This window comes from Fusarium graminearum, chromosome 4 (genome assembly GCF_000240135.3).
Source record: "Fusarium graminearum PH-1 chromosome 4, whole genome shotgun sequence".
In the NCBI taxonomy this organism is placed as follows: Eukaryota; Fungi; Ascomycota; class Sordariomycetes; order Hypocreales; family Nectriaceae; genus Fusarium; species Fusarium graminearum.
Genome location: NC_026477.1, coordinates 2575558 through 2595409, shown reverse-complemented (window position 1 = coordinate 2595409; position 19852 = coordinate 2575558). Strand labels below are relative to the sequence as shown.

Genomic DNA, 19852 nt, shown 5'->3' with positions numbered 1-19852 from the left:
GACCGACCTGTTCTGCCTTGCCTTACCGATGACGCAGCCTTTAGTGCGCGGGCTTCAGTTCCTTTGCTAACATGCTCCGCCGTCTAGCCTCACTTAGTCACCAAGACCCCAACGAAATTTCACACGAGCACATGTCACCGCAGCCAGGAGATGGTCCACCATCCCCAGATACGTCCCGTCAGGGTGGCCTTGCCCATGTTCTGCGGGGTCTAACAAGTTCCAAGCTCTCCAAGTCGTCGCCGTCTATAGCTTCGCCTTCATCCACAACCACCTTGCCGATTGCCGAGTTCGTTCATGCTCCTCCTCCGGTTGTTTCTACGAACCCGCCCTACGGGCTATCTGCCAGTCATATGGAATCCTTCGAGTTGTTAAAGAACGGTTCACCAAATGAACGCATCGCCGCCGCCAATTCACTGAAATACGCAATTTCTGAGTATCCTCTAAATCCTGTTCTGGATATTTGGTATGCCGCAAAAGACCTGATCGATCCTGCGAAGCCTGCAGCAACACGGACTGCCGGCTGGGAGCTCTTGACGGAGTGCGTGAAACATGAAGATTCTTCCGATCTTGAGCGCCAAGAGTACTTCACGACACTGTCAGCACCTGCGAATTCTGAGGATTTCCATCTGCAACTAGCTGCTCTTGTGGACCTCACTCGACGGGGTCGTGTTTTGACGGGCTTTGACTACGAGCTCATACCTCTGCTAACCAAGTGGCTTTGGGAGTCCTACAATTTGGTGCGCATGGCCAGGAGGAAAGTGTCCAAAACCTCAAAGGGCCCAACTCGGAATCGCGCTGTAGCTCCAGGCGAAGAAAAGAATCTTGCTCAATTATTCGGTTTTCTCGTCGACGTCATCAAATTCAGCTTCAACAATGCAGACGCATCTGCCATATCGGGATTAATTGACCGGCTGCTTTCAATCTGCATGAGTACCAGCGTGGAAGAGGACCTCCGGTCCAGTATAGCAGTCGTTGATGCCACTGTGACGTTTGGATCTATCCCCGAAGACAAGCTTAGAGGTTGTGTTCAAGTGCTCGGCTCCATATATTGCATGGTGGGAAGCCTTCAAAAAGATGCATGGAATACACTCTCAAATCTGTTCAAGAGTCATAACGGTCAGGCGACTGTTCGCATCCTGTTGGATATCCTGCGAAACAGCCCAGCAGACGGCGCCAAGGAGAAAGATGTCAACAGGGAAATACGTGGAGCTCTGGCCGTACTACAGAAACTCCTTTCCAAAAGCCCCGAGAATGGATATCCAAACATCCCCTTCGCGTTGCTGGCCGATGGGCTTGCTACCGTTGCAAGAACTGGGTCCTCTATCAAAACTCTGACTGCCATCCTCCAACTTCTCAACGCTCTGTTTGACGATGGGGAAGGAAACATGCATCGCTTAATACTCGACGAGGACTGGTCAGTAATACTTGAGGCTGCCGCAACCTGCTCCAAGCGAGCCATTCCTGGGCTCCATGAGTCCGATGGCCTTCGTAGCCCTGTCAGAGAAGACAAGCCCGAAGGGGCGCTGAGTCGAGAACTTATAATTCTTATTCAGCGGCTTGACGTTCTTATCAACCAAAAATCCGATGTATTCGTACCACGAGGGATTGTAGTTTCTTTCCTTACTGAGGTCCACCAATTTCTCCCCGACGAAACGGCGTCGTCAGTTCTCAACTACTTCCAGCTGTTCAGGTGCTGCTCTCCCTCAGACCTTCAATGGGAGGAGAATCTGGCTTTGGTTTTGAAGGGTTTCTTCGGCAACAGAGATCGGTCATCTCAAATTAGACTTCGGGCATTGGAAACAATAATGGACGCTTATGAAGTTGTGGATCTAGTGGGTGATGATCCTGATGAGAGCTTCATTCCTCAGCTGGCAAAAAGTATTCTTCAAGATGTCGCTGAGGAAACTGACGTTATCGTTCTTGAAGGCATCATGGCGCTCATGGTCTCGGTTGTGGTGTCCTGTGACATGGAGCTATTCGATTATATTGTTGATGCCCTGAGAGGTATCGTGATTGGTGATCGACTCAAATCGCCAATCTCATCATCAGCATCTCCAAATCCGTTCGCTCATGCCATCTCTGATGACAATTTGCCACAGGAACAATCTCCTTCAAACGTGGTGGCGAAAGGCTATGTCAAGATGTTCGTCCAAACTATGGATTTTGACACTGAGAAGTCTCTGAGACTGTACTATGCGTTAATTAACATCGTGAAATCAAATCATTGCGAGATTGATGCGCGGTTAACTGCCATGAAGCTTTTGTTTAGGCTACGTGCTGACTGGGCTAATCGCGTCTTCATCACAAAAACCCTCGAGACCAATTTCGTCGCCCCTGCGTTGTGTCGAACCCCCGAGACTCGTGCAAAGAAACAGGCTGAAGAGGCTGCACAATCCATACGCTTGCTGCGGAATGAGCATGGGGGATCATCCAGATCTGCTCGCGGTGTTTCGTTCAGTCAAGGACAACATGAAAGGGGTGCGCCAATGCGATCCGCCAGTGTTGCTGCTGGAAGTGGCTTGATGGGAAGTGCCGGTAGTGCAGCTCGATATCACCAGCTTTGGAGTCTCCCAGACCCTGAAGCTCTACCCGAATCGGTCACGGGTGTCTTCAGTCCCGTTTTGGTCTCGCACCAACCTGATGTGGAAGCTGAGCCAGAAGAGCATGACTTAGAAGAACAAGAACCAGAGGGAGAGATTGAAGAGCAAATAAGTGGCGCTAGGACTGCCGCTCTCGACATGGCAAACTGGCTGGAGGCCGTTCTGTCCCTCTTACATGGCAGCGACTGGGAGGTATACAGTTTTGCTCTTGTTCACCTTCCTTCGCAGCTGAGCAATCACGCCATTTTTAGAGACGCGATTCCGCAGATACAAGAGCTTCGAAGGCTTATCTGTGAGCAAATCAGAACAAATACATTCCAAGAACCACCCAACGCATCAGGCTTGCGGCGGGCTGATGTGGCTATTTGCCTTTTCCATAGTCTGACCATGATCCTCAGTTATCATGATCACTTTCAGAAAGGAGAAGAGGACGAAATAGTCAAAGCCTTTGTGCACGGTATTGCTACTTGGGAACGAAGTGCAAAATGCTGCATTCACGCGTTGTCTATATGCTGCCATGAACTGCCGCTCTCAACGAGCAAGTCGCTGGTTCAGCTGCTGACCAAGATGTCCACTATCATCACTCAACCCCATGTTTCGATTCACATTCTTGAGTTCCTAGCCTGCCTCAGTCGCCTACACCATGTGTATGTCAATTTCAGAGAAGAGGAGTACAAGATTGTGTTTGGCATTTGCATCCGATATCTGCAGTCAGTGCGGGACAGGAAAGGTTCCAACAGGAACAGTCATGCGAGCGAACCATCAACGCCAGCTGCTTCAACTGCGAGCCTTCTGGACGCTGTGCATCCAAGTGCAACTGATGATCTGCCTCAATATGTGTATGCATTGGCGTATCATGTTATTCTCTTCTGGTTCCTTGCACTAAAACTGCCTGATCGTGCCAACCTTGTCGGTTGGCTTGTCAGGAATATATACAATGAGGTCGAAGATGGCAACACCGACAACGAACAAGCCCTCACTTCAATCGACTTCATGCAAAGATATACGTATGCCGACGTGGAAGAGTCTTCTCAAGATCCGCTCTTTACTTCTGAAAGGTTCGGCGAGATCGTTAAGAAAAGATGGTTAGTCGGGTACAGTATCGTGACGGTCAGACAGGCAATAACCACAGGGTGGGCTCAGATTGTCAAAAGACAACCTTCAGGTACCTCCGCATTCACAATCCGAGAGACTTTTGACCCACCACCACCTCATCAAACGCCAAACTACGTCGATATCAGCAGAGAAGGACAGGTCTCGACCAACACTATCTTGCCGAGCCACATCATGGTACAGCTCATGTCATCTATACCGCAGGGTCATGACCTAGCACGGCCAATCCCGCTACCTGAAGATGACGCAGTCGAGAGGGCTATTCGAGTTTTTGACCGGAGCTCGACTGTTGACGGCCACAAAGTTGGCGTCATCTACATTGGCGAAGGGCAGACTGACGAAGTCGAGATCCTCGGCAACGTCTCGGGTAGCAGTGACTACATGGAGTTTCTGAACAATCTTGGCACACTGACCAAGCTTAAAGGAGCCACCTTTAACACTCATGGATTGGACCGCGAATTCGATACAGATGGCCAGTATACTTTCTGTTGGCGTGATCGTGTCACAGAGATCGTTTTCCATGTGACGACACAGATGCCCACGAACATGGATCACGACCCGAGATGCACCATGAAGAAGCGTCACATTGGCAATGACTTTGTCAACATCGTCTTCAACGACTCAGGTCTGCCATTCAAGTTCGATACATTCCCTGGAGATTTTAATTTTGTTCATATTGTCATCACACCAGCGTCTAGGGCTTCTTTCATTGCTGCCAGGGACACTTCAAAGCACAGCCAACCCTTCTATCGTGTACAAGTTCTAAGCAAACCCGGTTTCCCTGAAATATCACCGGCTTCGGAGATGAAGATTGTGTCACTCAAAGCCCTGCCAGGTCTGATTCGCCTGTTGGCTCTCAACGCTTCTGTATTTTCTCATGTCTGGGCCAATCGCGAAGGTGGTGAGCATGTCAGTTCTTGGAGGAGCCGTCTACGCGCCATTAAGAGGCTACGGGAGAAATACACACCGTCCAAGTCTGGGCAGCTGACGCCTTCGGCTTCGCAAAGCTCGTCTCTTGGAGGCGCAACTCCGGCCCACCAGCCGCAGCAACTTTTACCATCAGTCGATGCGTCTTTGTCGCGTCCGGCAAGCACCGTTCGTGACAGTTTCACCAGCCTCCGCCGCACAAGTGTAGCCACATTTTTCACAAGTACAAGTGAGCAGACCTCACATCGGTCCTCTATGTTATCGTCGTCCACTACGACCAACGATACAGAGGCTGGAACACTACATGGGCAGGACTCAAACACTGACACTGTTGACTTCTCCAAATGGGCTTAAGAAATGTGATAACGAATGGGATGAGGAAAGGGCAAAAAGGAGTTGTACTAAGAAATCTATCATGTCATTGAAAAAAAAAAAATGGTGGAAGGCGTCTATCTCCGTAAGGGTGTCAAAGGGGGTAATCAAAAGTTCTTGTTTTGGGTACGACTCTCGATGTTTGTCTACACATCCTTGTTTTTACGTATGTTTGTTTCTATTTCTGCCTGTGGATCTACTTGGTATATATACCCTTGAGCTATACGTGGCTCAAAGTATACCATTTCTAGACTGCGAGAATGCGTCTCAATTATGACAGCTGTCTTAGCTCAGCATCAGTTCATAGTACAAATGCCAACGAGAAACTTGTTCAGTGATCTCGATCACCTTTTGAAAGCCTATATGTATGGCCACGGATCCTTGGTCAAAGCGCATTTGACTTTACCAGTCGGAGCAAAATAAACATGTTGTTTTGTGTGACCTTGCTTGGTAGATAAGCTGCTGTATAACATTAGCTGGGGTTGATTAATCTACCTATTGCATTGCTAGTTATGTTTGGCCCATTACTACTAGCTATATCTCACTGCCTCAAAACGTCTTTTTGCAGGGTTATCTAGTTTAGCTTGCAGCCTAAAGTAGTAAATAGTGAAAATATGTATCAGCTGTTAGTTACACAGGTGTGACATGCGGATGAAGTGTCAACCAAGCAAAGTAAGAGTTAAATCCTTTCTTACTCAACGGATACAGGATACGTGGTCGAGTGGCATCAATGTGGGTAGTACAAAGCAGACTAGGCCATTGCGTATGGCTACAGTCGGACAAACAACATCCAGCTCACAGGTAGCCCATGCAGTGACGCCAATAGAGTGTGCAAGCCGATCTCACTTGGCATTGCTCCTCCACATCGACCTGTTCCCGTGGGATAGCGATAAAGATGCGGAATCCAATACAAGGCTACTCTATGAGTCAATAGCATGAATGGTATGTTCGGTATAAGCAAGGTCCACAGTGAAGTCGGGCCATATCGGGTCAGGTGGGAGCGTTCGTATGTAGGAAATGAGATGGTCTGCAAATTCTGGCTTGTAGATAGTAGATCAAACGCGGACAGATGGAGCAACGCTATGAGATATCCCTGTCAGCCACGTAGCTTTCTCGAGTGAACATCGAAGCACGGGCCTGGAAAGACACTTTATGCAACGACATTCCGTGTTGAATGTTTTGTATCAGTATCCGTAGAACGGTTCATAACGCTCACAATATGAACGGCCTGAGATTCTTCTAAAATGTATCGATTTGAAACAACCAGCATGGCGGATTTTTATTTCAAGATTGAGTAGCAATCCTGATAGTAGAATCAGGAGCGATGCTGCTCCAAATCTAACCATCCAGTCCCATGTCATTTAGCTTTCCTCCTAGGGCTATGATTTGTACTTCCATACCCGATAAGCTACCACATCCCATAAAAATGTAGATTCGGATGGGAGATGGACGTTCTGCGATTTTACAGACAAGATTCATAGGTAGTCAGAGAGGAATTACCTGTAGAATTGTATGTAAAATTCGAATTGCGGTTCGAATTCGTCGAGACATTCTTCTAGGTCCGAGATGAATCTCTTATCATCATTCTCGCACACTGATGTCTCAAAATGGTTGGTCATTTGCGCGTAGCCTCTTGTTCAAGAGAAATTATCCGTCTCAGACCTTGCGCCATACCTCCTTGTATTCTGCCCATTTGTTGAACCCTATGAAACCACGAGTGAGAAGGTGCAGACATAGGAGTTTGGGTTTTCATCCTTACCTAGCGACAGCAGTACGTTCTCATCATATCTACTGCCATCAACAAACATCCCCACCATCCCTCTCTCGCTCAGGTTCTGACGGCAAGCCAGAAGCAATCGATTTATTACTGAGTCTCGGTGATTAACCATGTCTGGATCTTCATCTGGCGGCCAGTTAGTGTAGTTCAACGATTGCCTAGCAACTTGCCTTTGATGCAGATACACGAAACGCCTCCAATGTTTTGTTCTATTGCAGCCGGCCAGGGGATGTCTGTACCGCAGGGGCTTCCGTCGTTAGGAAGGTATGTTATTGCCGCTGCCACCAAGTTGTCTCCCTCGAGACCAACAACTATGCTATTCGTATAAGAGCTGTCCATAGTTTTGGCATATTGGTCGTACCATCCGAATCCATATCTTCTCTGTGACTCCTTGGTCGCAATATCTATAATCTGCTGATAATCAGAGAGTTGGCAGGGCCTGAAGGTCAAGCCAGCTGAAGCTAAATCGGGAACAGGAGAATCGGCAAATCTCAAGAGCCAATCTATAACAAGCCGGCCATGGCCAGGTATAGACTCGTGCAACTTCCATCCCCGTTTCTCAAACCATTCCGTGTTGGTCACGGAAGCTGGTAAGCCGTACAGTAGTCTGGGGAATGTGCTGCCAAGTTGAATAATGCCCACCCCTCGAATTTTGTTTAGTTTGCTCATAACTTCATTGTGAAGCCGGCGGCCGATTCCTCGGCCTCGGTAATCTTTGTGAACAATGATGGCTGCAATAGATCCAATCAAACGATCAGCACTGCTATCTGTAAATGTCGTAAAAGTAGCGCAGAACGCAACAGCCCTCCCACTCCGAGGTTCACGAATGATATAGTGCATGGCATAGCCATCGCGTTTCAAGAGGGAACTGAAAGTTGACCGATGCAGATGGAATTTGGCAGGGAAAGATGCCTCCCATAAGGCGTATGTTTCTGGGAGATCTTCATTATAGTCCCATTTGACAAGTGGCCAAGTTTGTGGCGGAGGAGAGTCGTCGATAGTTGGCTCAGCGGCCGTAGTTGTTTGTTCAGTTGTTAACAGAGCTGCAACGGCTTGCAAGTCGGATACCATATATCCTGAACACTGCACTACAGTTTGGAACTCGTATTCTTCGACCCTGCTTTTTGGAACTTCGCAGCATGCCACTAAAGCGAAAGGGCGCTCATCGCAAACCTCTCGAACTATGTCGGCGAGTTCTAGTTGGAAAGAACCCTCATCGGATGAGAGTCCACTCAGCACGAAGACGACGATTCGTACTTTCTTGACAAACGCCACATGCGTGCCAGTGATACCATACTTTTTGGTATAAGGAACGTGCCGGATCCAGGGATGCGTCTGTGAAAGTGCTTGGCCAAGAGGTTGAAAAGGATCAGTTGCACTGGCGAGACTTTGATCTAGGGGAATAACAGCAGGAGTTAAAAGCAAAACTAAATCTTCTTCCCCAAGATTTTTCTGTAGGGGGATAAAGTTCTGATGATCCCATAATAAAGTAGCCAGTGAACTTGGTGCCTGCGAGTTTGACATTGTTCACAGCTGTATGCAATGTCAAGAGCTATGCAATCACATGGCCAAACTGGACTTTCAATCAAGTCTGCTTGTGTTCGTCCCGGTTAAGTGTGCGGTCTCCACAAGCACCCAACCCCCTTAGGCATAAACCAGCGTCCGAAGGATATTTGTAACTGATGACAAAGGGAGTGACGAAGACGTGCAGTCGATGGCCAAATTTGCGCGCGGTCAAAGAAATCTGGATATAATTGTTGGGGGCTGATGAGGATGTTCGCGCAACAAGAGGGACCTGGATAGTTGACACTCATATAAGTCGGTTTCAAAGTCAGGCCAGGTAGACATGAAAGTGGACGAGAGAGAGGAACAATCTCCCCGTTCAATTAACCACAGATCAGTGGAAAATAAGCAAGTCAACGATCTATAAATGGGGTTCGTGACGACGATGGGACTTTCTTTTAGGGCGTCTGCTGGGGTCCGTCCTGCTCAGTCGGTCAGCCATACCACTGGGACAAGTATTAAATGAGTGTGGGGTTGATGAGACGAAAGCTACTACATGAATTTGGTATCTGCAATCAGCCGCCATGAAGCGCCAGGGCTACACAATGATTCCAATTGCCAGGATAGGACGGGCAGGGTTGCCAGACCAAAATTGTTAGCCTTGACTTAGGCTAGTTGGTGGTCATGGACTCGTGGTATAGAGGTCATCTCATTCGTGTGGGATTCTCAAGATTGACGGAATGGGGTTGCCGAAGGCGAGGATCCGTGACACGGCCACAGCGGGTTCGAACTGCGCACGCAACAGGTTGTCCAGCGGTAACACAAAGATGCAGGTTGATAAAAACCGGAAGTTTCATTTGCAGCAAAGCAGTGTGTGTAGTGAGTATCACAGGATAGGACTGACATTTGCTTCCAGTGCGGTTTACAGACGTGATTGCTGTAGTTTGCGTAGAGTCTTGAGCGATGTAAAGGGAGACTTGAGCAACCAAGAAACAGAGACGCATGCCTCTTGGTTGACCACTGCCTCGACTCAGCCATTCCGCCCTGGTCTTCCTAGAGAGAAACGGCTGAGATAGGGATAAAAAGACGAAGGCGTTGGCCAATGGCTCATGCTGGTTTGTTGAAGGCACTCTTGAGAAATGCAGGTAGATAGGTGGTTTGCCAGAGCGTATCCGTGCCCAGGTTGATGGATCAGGGAACAAGAGAGACCGTGCTTATGCGCGCATGGGTGGTTCTGGGGGGGAAAAAAGCTTTGTATTTCTTGCACGATAGTAGTCGTATAGGCTGGTAGGCTGGAAGTGAAGTTTGGCCACCGTACAGGCATGGAAATGCTGTTTCTGATCCATGAAAAACGGGCGTTTATTGGAAGCGAATTGTCAGCCATGGCTTTGGTGAGCCTATGGACAGCAGGCGAAGGGAGGCTAAGTACACGGATAGTGTTGTGATAGCTGCATTGTGCCAACGTCAAAAAAAGAAAGACGAGGCAAAGATGAGAGGGAAATTGAAGGATACGTCGTTTTAAGAAAAAGAAAACGAAAATTTCGTTTCATTTCCACTTGAGGAGTGATACAGAGCAGAGTTCCGCCTTCTCTACTTATATCTTAGCTGAGTTGTGGCTTCCATTCCATCTCTACCTAATCAATGTAGAAATGGAAGGCACTACCTATGGATTACCTACCTTGGTGGGTAAGTACCCAGGCAGGCACGGCAAATAGGTACCTACCCGTGGTTTTTTGTTGGTGCCTACTGTGGAAGGCAGGAACGTTGAAAAGGGCACATACAGTAAGTAAGTAGGTCGCGGCAGGAACGGCCCGCACTCGCCAGTTTAGACTGCGTTGCCAAAAGTCCTGTGTTTCCAAGAAGAGGGTTGCAACATAAAACCCAAATTGAGTGTGTTTACGATGCCGATGCCGCGGCCAGATGATCGCTGAAAATGTGTCTGAATATGAGCATTGCCGAAGCCCATCGTCACAGATGTGCAGCAAAACTAGACGAATGACACTTTTCTCATGGCGCCAACGGATATGATAGGAGACAGGAGGTCCAGTATGTATCGCAGATCGATATTTTCAAACACAATACTGCCCAGATAGTTGTCAAGTTTAAAGTTGACAGAGGTTGGATTAAACTCGGTTCGTCTCGATTTGTCCCAAGTCCCACGACTTGGACAGTAAAACAGGTCAGTGAGGAGGGCAGGTATTATCCGAAGCAGGGAGCAGTAACAACCTGACCAACCAAAATAAACATGGCGAGTCAAGGACATGCCCAATACAACATCGTGAGACCCTCACGTTCCATTCTTGTATTGATACTTTAGTGGTTGGTACAACGTCAAGCAGAATATGCTTTGTATTGCTACTATTATCACCATCATACGTTCTTGATGATAGGTACTGAATTGCTCTGGCCCCACTCCGAGTCATATCCACCTTTTTGTCCTCCGAACCCCGAAAACGCGTCTTCCGGAGTGTCCCACTCATTCCTAGCAACACTCACCACCAAGCCCCGATACCTGCCGCTCGGCTCCGGAGCGTGTACATGTTGACATCTTGCGCACAAAACGCAGCGTATGGAAACAGATGCTGACCCCGCCGAGGCGGGCCACCAGGAGCTCCGCCTCCTCGTTGGTGATGTTATCGAATGTGAGTTTACCATGATGAGATTTACCAAGACCTTTACTCATAGCATACACAGCATCCAAAGTACCCGCCAAAACACGCGCGACTAGTATCAAACCCACCATCGCCAATCTAACATCACTTTCTTATGAATGGGGTGTTTTGCCGGAGACCCTAGACAGTCTCGTCAACCTTGTCACAACACCAAACTATCTAGATCAAGCAAGTCAGGCTGCCATCATCAGAAACCTTTATCCCGCCGAGGCCGTGTCTCGAGATTCTGTACTTCGAGTCGTCTCTTGTCTTGGTCATGGAACTCTCAAGCCGTCTCTGACACTACAGGCGGCTCTCATCAAATGGCTTATTACCGTTCACCACACTTTGGAATCACCACAGGTGCTTTCTCAAGCTTATCCCGTTCTTTTTAATCTCCTTGATACCGCTGCCACCCGGTAACTTCCCTCGTCTTTGTCATCGACTTCCCGCTAATTGGTCTCAGCCCTAATCTTAGCCATCTTCTTGCTCTCATCACACGGCGCAGGCACGTACGTCCTTTTCGGATTCAAGCCTTGTGAGTATAGACCCCCGACTCTCTACTTTCCGCTCACACAAACAGACTCAACCTCTCAAGACAAACAGGAAACGATCCTTCCCTGATTGGTCTGTTGAGGGTCTTCAAAGATTATTACCCTGAAGTTATTGTAGGAGAAGTCGTTCGTGGCAAAGCGTCTTCATTCAAAGTATGTCTAAAGAATCAGTGGGCTTCTCTTGGCTGACGTGTTGCTAGCACCCTGATCCCCAATGGCGAGATAGGTTAGACGAGATCCAGGAGGCACATTTCTACAACTCCCAAGAAGGTGTATCGAGACCAAGAGATGGTTTTCGTGTCCATCGCCCAATTGGTCGTGCTGCCCGGAAGAAGACCGTCCCGTTGGTCCACACGTCTCATGTGACAGAGGTTCGTCGGTACTGCAATGCCAAAGGTCAACTACTGATATTACCAGGATGCCGTTACATTGGAGGAAATTGAAAACGCTGTTGGTTTTGTCAAGAGTATCGACAAGCTAGAGCTGCCTAACCAGCTAGTTGCCGTCCTTGCAGATCCGTTACTGCAAAAGCTCATGGTTCTACGGCCAAGTAGCGAGTCTGACCAAAGAATAGCGAATTGGCTCAACTCTGCTCTTCAAGATGTTCAGTACGGTGATGCAGATGAAGCCACCTTCTTTGAGATATTGGATATCTTCCGAGACTATGTCGTCTCGGCCAAGGTGCGTTTCTGTATGCAGTCTTCTTCCAACTTCATACTGACCGCGCGCAGGTTCTCCCCTCACTGCTACTTGATTTCTTCGCCCGCTTTCTTCCACTCTGGGACGGTTCCCAACACCGCGATTCGATTTTTACGATATTGTCCTACTCCCCGCTACTTGATTTTCAAAGTAAGTCTCAACTCGGATTCTTGTCATGTAACCAAGACACTGACACCTACCAGAACTATACCAACACATCTTCAAACCTCTCGAGGAAGCGACATTTGACAACACCCCTGAATCCCAACTGGCCGTCCTTGACTTGTACAAAAACACCCTTCACCACTGGACAGTGGTTCTGGAATCTAGCGATACCATACCGGATTATGCTAGTGATGCCGTTGCTGACTTGATCCGGCATGTCAACCCTCTAGCCCTCAGTATCGCCCAGACATCTACCTCCGTCTCAGCACGTTCCGCCATCCTCGATTTTTATGAGCAAAACTCCCGACTCATCAGCCACGAAACCTTGAGGCACTATATTCGCATCGAGCTACCCCCTTCGCATTTGATATACATACTCTTCTTTAGCAGTTCGGTCGCCATAATGTCACGTATTTGCGCTATTCTCGCCTCTTACAAGAAGGGCTTTGAGATGGCCATGCTGACCAAACCAAAGCATGACGGAAGCAACCGCATTGACTCTTCGTCATATAATCGGATTTTCGTGAGTCTTTTTAATGGATATCTCATGGACATGTGTAACTGCTTTTGGCGAGGGAAGGCCTTTACCGACAGTGATCCAAACGCACAGGGCTGCTTGATCCCAAGAAGCATGGTCCCCATACTATCTTCATACATAGCATCTGTGGATAAATCTCTTGCTCTGACCTCCCTGTTTTCATTGTCACACTCGCCCCTCCTGTGTCTGCAGAGCATGCGGTGTATACAAGATCTCGAAAGTGCCGAGATCAACAGTGGCACCCCCTTGCGTATCAGACATGAAGGGCCGCCGACACAAAGCAGTCTTGGACAGCTGGTAGGTTCTGGCGGTATACGCATCTCCTGGCAAGATTATAGAATAAAAGTGTTGGAGGAACTCAGCGCCAATGAGCTCGCTGGTATCACCGACCTACTCAAGAACACTATGACAATTTTAAGAAAGTTGATAGATGGCGGGGGGAGCACAAGACCAAATACGGCACAGTAACGAAGTATGATGTCAGGACGAATATATCATTCTTTCCATCTGGATTCTGAACAAGACCTGTCTAGTTGAAATGACTATAGTCTACTTCCCCTTGGTTGAAACGGGGGGTATGAAGAATCATATGAGAGATATCTTAAATAACCAAAGCCGCGCTCACCATCATGCATGAAGTGTTGAAGATCAAACGCCGTAGAGTACAGGGTTGAGGGACTGTTTTCCTACCATATCGAACGCCATGCATGAATAATAAATACCAATGTCCTCGTCTTTTTTATCGCTATCCCACGCCAAAAACAATGCAGTTGAGTGCCGCCTGTCTTTCCAAACTCCAAACAAAGAATAAAATGAAACTCAAGACGATTGTTAAGAATGTCTTGATGAAGGTGCCTCGGGGCGGGCTGGTCGACGCGATAACTATTCTTTACGCGGCTTAGACTCGTCGCCATAGCCGCCAATCTGGATTCCTCCAAAACCGTACGTCTTGCCTTCAGAACCGCGGTTGATACCGCTTCGTGGTCCTCGCTCTTTCAGGTCATCGCGGAGCCAGCTCAGGACGAGCTCTCCCAGACGACTGTTGCCAGAGGCACCGACAGTGCCGTCGATGGTGGCAAGCATCTTGTCGGCCTCGTCCCACTCCTTGACAGTACCGAGGTGCATATGCGCGAGGTGAGTAGGCCAGCCAGCAAGGTTGTCCAGGATATGGGTAGCGTAAACGATGGTGCACTCTCGGATCTCTGTCTCGTTCTTGAGCCAGGCGAGGAATTCGGCACGGCTCAGGACATCGAGATCAACAGTGATCTCATCGAGAAGCAGGACAGTCCAGGGTCTCAGAAGACCCATTGCAAGCTGAACGCGACGACGCTCACCGTCAGAAACAGCGTGCATGCGCCAGTTGGTGTCGACGTCGAGCATGGCTACAAGCTCATCTCGACGATCGGGGTACGCATCACCGCCAACAGAGCTGAGCAGCTCGTTGACACCAATATCAGTTCGGACAATGGGGTTGAGAACCCATTCGAGACCGAGATAAGTGACACCCTCAAGACCTTCCTTGAAAGGATCAACTCCGCAGATAGAGATGGTGTCACTGGGCGCAAGACGCTTGCCAGCGAGGAGACGAAGCAGAGTCGTCTTACCGGCACCGTTGGCGCCAATGAGCAGAGTACGGGATCGCGGGGGAAGGTCGAGAGTAATGTTGTTGACACCAGTTGAGTAGTCAGGGAACGTGTATGAGAGGTTGTTGACCTCGACACGAGGGGGCTTAGGAGGAAGAGTCATGATGAGGGGTGATGATGATGTTGAGATATGTTTATTGGCGGAGAGACAAAGCGCCAGAAGTAAGGGACAAGGAGGGAGTTTATAAAGAAGACGAATAATAAGTAGAAGAGTCACTAGCTCTAGTCTCGTATTATGAAGTTGTATAATTGGACGAGGTGGTGCGTCAGAGATTTCCCTCCCCCTCTGTAGTAGAACGCCTCAACCGGTGGATGGCGGGGTCCGATGAACATGAGATAAGTTCCAGTGGGTCGAGACTTTACTTTGGAGTGTAGATATGTCTCAGCTACGATGATACATGCTTCTAATGACCACTTGATATCCTGTTTCTAGCAGTAGAATAGATTCAATCTTTTTGTCTAACAATGTAAATTTATTGAAATAGCTCAGTACCTACATTTGTAATACAAAGAATACCAGGTACCTACCTACCTACCTACCTACCTACCTCTATGCAGAGACAGAGGCGTTGAACTGAATACCTTAGTAGATAAACTTGACGATTCTTAGTACCTTAGTAGGTATTTCAGGGTCGCAAGGTGGCTTGACCTTCAAGAATGGGCCCCTCCAAATATTCACTACAGTGGACTCACCGCCTGAAATCCAGCACGTCATGGGCTAACCGGAATAATTATACCTGCTATCGTTCCTTATCCGTTGCCTAGCCACTTTACGCCAGAAACCCGCGTCCAAACGCGGACCAAAGCTTCTCCACGCGTTTTCCTGCACTAGACGATAGCTTCAACTACACAATATTGGGACATATCGCCAATTCATCCATGACCAAATACACGAGACTCGAATAACCTATCCAGTGCATCCCCGCTCATCATAATCCTAACCCTGTTCCTTTATCTCGGGATCATCCAAGATGGTAGCCCTTGAAGAGGTCGAGGGCAGCCTTCTCCAGAAGCCATGGTAAGCTCTACCGGGCATTGACAACGGAAACGACGACTCTAACAAATACAACTACAGTGATGCTGCCCATGAAGTCCCCTCTCGAAGTGCTTCCGCTTACAAGCCCCTGAATTCCTTCGCCCTCGACAAGCAACGATCCTACAAGCAACAGTATGGCGACATGTATTTCCTACGTCTCACCAAGATCAAGCCAGCTGTCGACCAGGTAGCAGCCACGGCCTGGGATGGAACAACTGTTGGCGATGAGGAGGCCCAGCGAGTCGACCGTGTCCTCGATGTTCGCCAAGGAGAACTGTGCTACGTGACCGGCACCGTATATATGGAAATGCCCCTGAAGCCGAACATTCTGGAGGACGTTTCCAAGGACGTACGACAACTCTTCCTTGCTGATTACCACCCATGAAGCGCTAACTCGAGTTCGTAGCGCTGGATATCCGCTCCTATTTTAACGCCCAAATACTTCTCCGATGACGACCAAATCATGTTGGAGGACGAGTCAGGCCGTATCAGGCTGGTCGGCGACATTCTCAAGACTGTACAACTTGTAACGGGATGCATTGTTGGAGTTATGGGCACCGAAAACTCCAATGGAGAGTTTGAGATCATCGATATCAAATTCCCAGACTTGCCTCCTCAACCCGAACGCTGGAGTCTCTCAAAACCCGTTTCGGACAAAAGCAAGACAAAGGATGAAGATGAGGAGATGACTGATGTTTCCGATAAGAAGAAGGGTAACAAAAAGATTGCTATTGTCTCTGGCTTGTCCTTCTCAGGCACAGATGCTTCTTATGCTCTTGAGCTTGATCTTCTTCTTGAGTATCTGCTCGGTGAGGCCTTGGGCTCTTCGGGTCAGATCGATGTTTCTCACATCAGTCGGCTTATCATCGCTGGAAACTCCATCTCAACCACAGACCGACAACCTGCCGCCGCAGACGAGACACTTCCAGAAAAGAAGGGCCAGAAGAAGTATGGTTATGACGCGAGTACATATAACCCACTTCCTTCTCAGCTCTTCGATGCTTTTGTTGCCGAGCTCCTCCCGTCCATTCCCGTTACAATGCTCCCTGGTGCCCAGGACCCTGCGAATGCTAGTTACCCACAGCAGCCTGTGCATCCTGCAATGTTTCCTGCAGCGCGAGCTTACACTCGTGATCCAGCTGCCCCTGTTGACCAGCCAGGCTGGTTTGACACTGTCACAAACCCTTGGGAGGCTGAGCTTGAAGGGTGGCGCGTCCTGGGCACCGGTGGTCAGAACGTTGACGACGTTTTCAAGTACGTTGGTAGCGATGACCGTCTTGGCATGATGGAAGCCATGTGCCGATGGCGATGCTGTGCTCCGACTGCACCTGATACACTATGTAAGTACACACCTGCCTGATCACTGCTATCTCTATCTAACCTCTCATTTAGGGAGTTATCCGTTCCAAGATGATGATCCGTTTGTTATGCAAACCTGCCCCCATCTCTATTTCGTCGGCAACCAACCCCAATTCTCAACAAAAGTCATTCACGGCCCCAAGGGACAATCGGTGAGACTCGTCACTGTTCCGTCCTTCTCGGCAACAAAAGAGTTAGTGTTGATCGACACAGAAACACTCGAGGTAGAGAGGATCAAGATATCTATATAAGAGCGATTATATAGTGCAGCCACAAGATAAAACAGGCGACGAAAATACCCCAGAAGCAATAGTTAATTGAAGCATACTGAATCCCAAGCTACCTGCTTTAATAAACCTATCGATTAATGCACCCCCGACCCCTCAGGGTTCCAGAAAAAATGACTATTCGTCCTGATCTTAGCCCGAAGGTTAATCCGAGTCTGTATCCTCTTCGGCATCCTCTTCAGCCTCGCTGCCCGTCATCTCGTCTGGGAAATAAGCAAACCAGTTCTCATCGTCGTCGTCGTTGTCATCTGCATCCTCGAGGTCGCCTTGTCGCTTGATGTGCGGTTCGAGATGTTTCTTGCAGGCTTCGAGCACGCAAGGTCGAAGCCTTTCCAACCTGCTAATGATCTCTCGTCCCCGCCTATGGCGAAGCTTTTCCATCATCCAATCCCCCGCCCAGATGTCTGGTTTGTGCCTTTTTCTCCCAGTTTGAGGTTTCCGATTGTGAAGTTTCTGGTACTCGAGTTGCCTGAGGAACCTCAGCTGATGGACACGCAGGAACAGCTCAGACGAAATTGGGCCGAGACCGTCATTGAGGTGTTTGTTCCAGATCCTGATGCGAATAATCTCGCAACAAACGGCCTTGAGCGCACACACAAGTTCTGACTTGGAATCGAACCAGTCGACAAAGGTAAATTTGCCGCGAGTGTAACAGGGGCTGACGATGATGGTCAGAGTGTGGATGTTCGTCATCCCGGGTTCCTGGGCAAACGTCTTGATGGCATCGACCATGAATTCCTGGGTATAGAATTCAGATCGGTTGTGGTCGGCCTGTAAGGTGATGTAGCGGAACAAGCAGGCGTACTTTCTGATGTTGATAGTCCCAGCTTCACAGGTCGCCTCTGCTCGAATCTGGTCTCTGTAGCCTTGCGATGGGACGTAAGCGTCGCTTTGGGCCAGCTCTTGAATATTGATCATCCTGTGTGACTCAGTTGGCATGTCTCGGAGACGATAGAGAAAGGTGTTCTCGCCATAGAGCACTCTGATGGCTTCGTTGAAGATCTTTTTGCATGTCATAAGGATGTTGATGTCCAGACAGGGCTTCTCTCGTTCGTAGATCTTCTTCCAGCCGTCGTAGACGGGGACGGGTTTGTGGGAGACGAGAAGGCCACGGTAGATCTCCTCTCGAATTTCGGCAGGAAGATCCATCAGGCTGCGCTCCTTAGGGGGCCTCGCTCGGTTTATTCTCCGTGGCTGGGTTTCAGCTGGTGGATCGAGTTCATGGCCCAAGGTGTCACGATGGCTGAGGTAAGAAGCATGAAGATGATTGATGGGACGTGCAACGTTTCTTGGCTTTGGGTACTTGGGATTGATGATCGGAACAGAAGGAGGATTGGCCGTTTCATCTTCATCAAACGATTCCTCGGCGGGGCTTTCTGGGCGAGGGCCCCAGGCAAACTGAGCTGTGGGAATTCCGTACTCCTTGGTAAAGTCTTTGAGAAGGGGAGCTTCTACTCTTATCTTGACTGTGGAATGCTGCAGTTTGCTGCATTTGTTTGGGTGTTCTTCGTCTGAGCTCTCCACGCTTCTTTTGCTATTGCTTGAAGCCACTGAGCCGGCCCTTGAACCAGCATAACTGGCCGTGGCTGTGGACGACATGATGAAGGAATGATGGATGTGGAAAGATGGAAAGATGGAAGAAGGGGAGAGTGGAGGAATTGACCTTATTTATACACAGACATGAAGCGTCTGTGATTCACAGTTGCCAGTTATCTAGGAATTGGCAATTGGCAATTAGAAAGTGAAAGAGGAATTGAAACTGGGCAATGAGATGTATCATATGTCTATTTCGAGGCTTCACGTAGTTTATGAAAAGGGGAGCCGTAAGCCTTTCCTGAACCTCCGCATAACTTAGGGGAAAGGGGGGACGCCAGTGCATACATTTTTTGAGCTGTCGTGAACAACGTGGTAAAATATTTACTGCAGCAATCTTTTAAATCCGACAGACATCATGCTGGTATAAAGAGCTAGCTACTTAATTAGACGTCAGACAACTCACGCAAAGCTGCCCTGACACAACAATATTCAGGGCGCTGGCAATCCTATGCAAACATAACAACACCAAGCGCATTGACAGTAGTGAAACTTGACAGATGTTATACAATGATGCACTCTCTCTTTTTTTCATGAGTCGGTGATGTTATATCTGGTTCTTCCTCATGTGGGAATTCACCATCTCATACCATCCCAGTAGCTTGATCACAACCCAGACAGAAGCAAACGAGATGCTTAAGAATAATGATAGAATTATTTATTTCCTTCGATTCTACCTAAAGGAAGAGGAAAGAAAGTTGAAGAAGGATGCCGTGGCCGAGCGTTATGACCCCTCAAGTTATCTGACTCAGACGTTAAGCAAGTGGTGTTCTGGAACTATTTCGAAGGATGAGATGCAGTCCATTTTGCGCCTTTCGGTTGTCAAGTGGATACAATTCATAAGTACAATAGATCTAAGTCATCTATTAGATCTCCAAAAAAGGTCACCCAAACGCAATTGATCGTTGATACTCGATGTATTTATAAAAGGACTGCCCTGTCCCGAAAACAGACAGCTTTATCATTCAAGTCAACTTTGTCAATCTGGTCAAAAGTCCAGTTATTTAATCTCTTAGCTACAGTTGAAAAATCATC

General features: G+C 48.5%; 7 protein-coding genes across 7 annotated transcripts; 4 read left to right on the top strand and 3 right to left on the bottom strand.

Moving 5' to 3' along the window:
* Window positions 1-71: 71 nt before the first annotated feature.
* Window positions 72-4994, top strand: FGSG_07168 (uncharacterized protein; the record flags this gene model as incomplete). The annotated part of the gene is made up of 2 exons (XM_011328584.1): window positions 72-4869; window positions 4930-4994. 2 exons carry the CDS (start codon window positions 72-74, stop codon window positions 4992-4994), a joined length of 4863 nt encoding a protein of 1620 aa, XP_011326886.1.
* Window positions 4995-6936: 1942 nt separating this feature from the next.
* On the bottom strand, window positions 6937-8313 carry FGSG_07167 (uncharacterized protein; the record flags this gene model as incomplete). The annotated part of the gene is made up of 1 exon (XM_011328583.1): window positions 6937-8313. One exon carries the CDS (start codon window positions 8311-8313, stop codon window positions 6937-6939), a length of 1377 nt encoding a protein of 458 aa, XP_011326885.1.
* Window positions 8314-9941: 1628 nt separating this feature from the next.
* Window positions 9942-13367, top strand: FGSG_07166 (uncharacterized protein; the record flags this gene model as incomplete). Its single annotated transcript, XM_011328582.1, has 10 exons — window positions 9942-9978; window positions 10052-10074; window positions 10382-10471; window positions 10859-10934; window positions 10987-11362; window positions 11527-11650; window positions 11698-11868; window positions 11915-12178; window positions 12229-12346; window positions 12400-13367. 10 exons carry the CDS (start codon window positions 9942-9944, stop codon window positions 13365-13367), a joined length of 2247 nt encoding a protein of 748 aa, XP_011326884.1.
* Window positions 13368-13781: 414 nt separating this feature from the next.
* On the bottom strand, window positions 13782-14645 carry FGSG_07165 (uncharacterized protein; the record flags this gene model as incomplete). The annotated part of the gene is made up of 1 exon (XM_011328581.1): window positions 13782-14645. The coding sequence occupies one exon, from the start codon at window positions 14643-14645 to the stop codon at window positions 13782-13784; it is 864 nt and encodes a 287-aa protein (XP_011326883.1).
* An 868-nt stretch (window positions 14646-15513) lies between these two features.
* On the top strand, window positions 15514-17188 carry FGSG_07164 (uncharacterized protein; the record flags this gene model as incomplete). The annotated part of the gene is made up of 4 exons (XM_011328580.1): window positions 15514-15560; window positions 15618-15927; window positions 15985-16918; window positions 16971-17188. 4 exons carry the CDS (start codon window positions 15514-15516, stop codon window positions 17186-17188), a joined length of 1509 nt encoding a protein of 502 aa, XP_011326882.1.
* A 180-nt stretch (window positions 17189-17368) lies between these two features.
* On the bottom strand, window positions 17369-18373 carry FGSG_07163 (uncharacterized protein; the record flags this gene model as incomplete). The annotated part of the gene is made up of 1 exon (XM_011328579.1): window positions 17369-18373. One exon carries the CDS (start codon window positions 18371-18373, stop codon window positions 17369-17371), a length of 1005 nt encoding a protein of 334 aa, XP_011326881.1.
* A 1010-nt stretch (window positions 18374-19383) lies between these two features.
* Window positions 19384-19719, top strand: FGSG_13080 (uncharacterized protein; the record flags this gene model as incomplete). The annotated part of the gene is made up of 1 exon (XM_011328578.1): window positions 19384-19719. One exon carries the CDS (start codon window positions 19384-19386, stop codon window positions 19717-19719), a length of 336 nt encoding a protein of 111 aa, XP_011326880.1.
* Window positions 19720-19852: the final 133 nt, after the last annotated feature.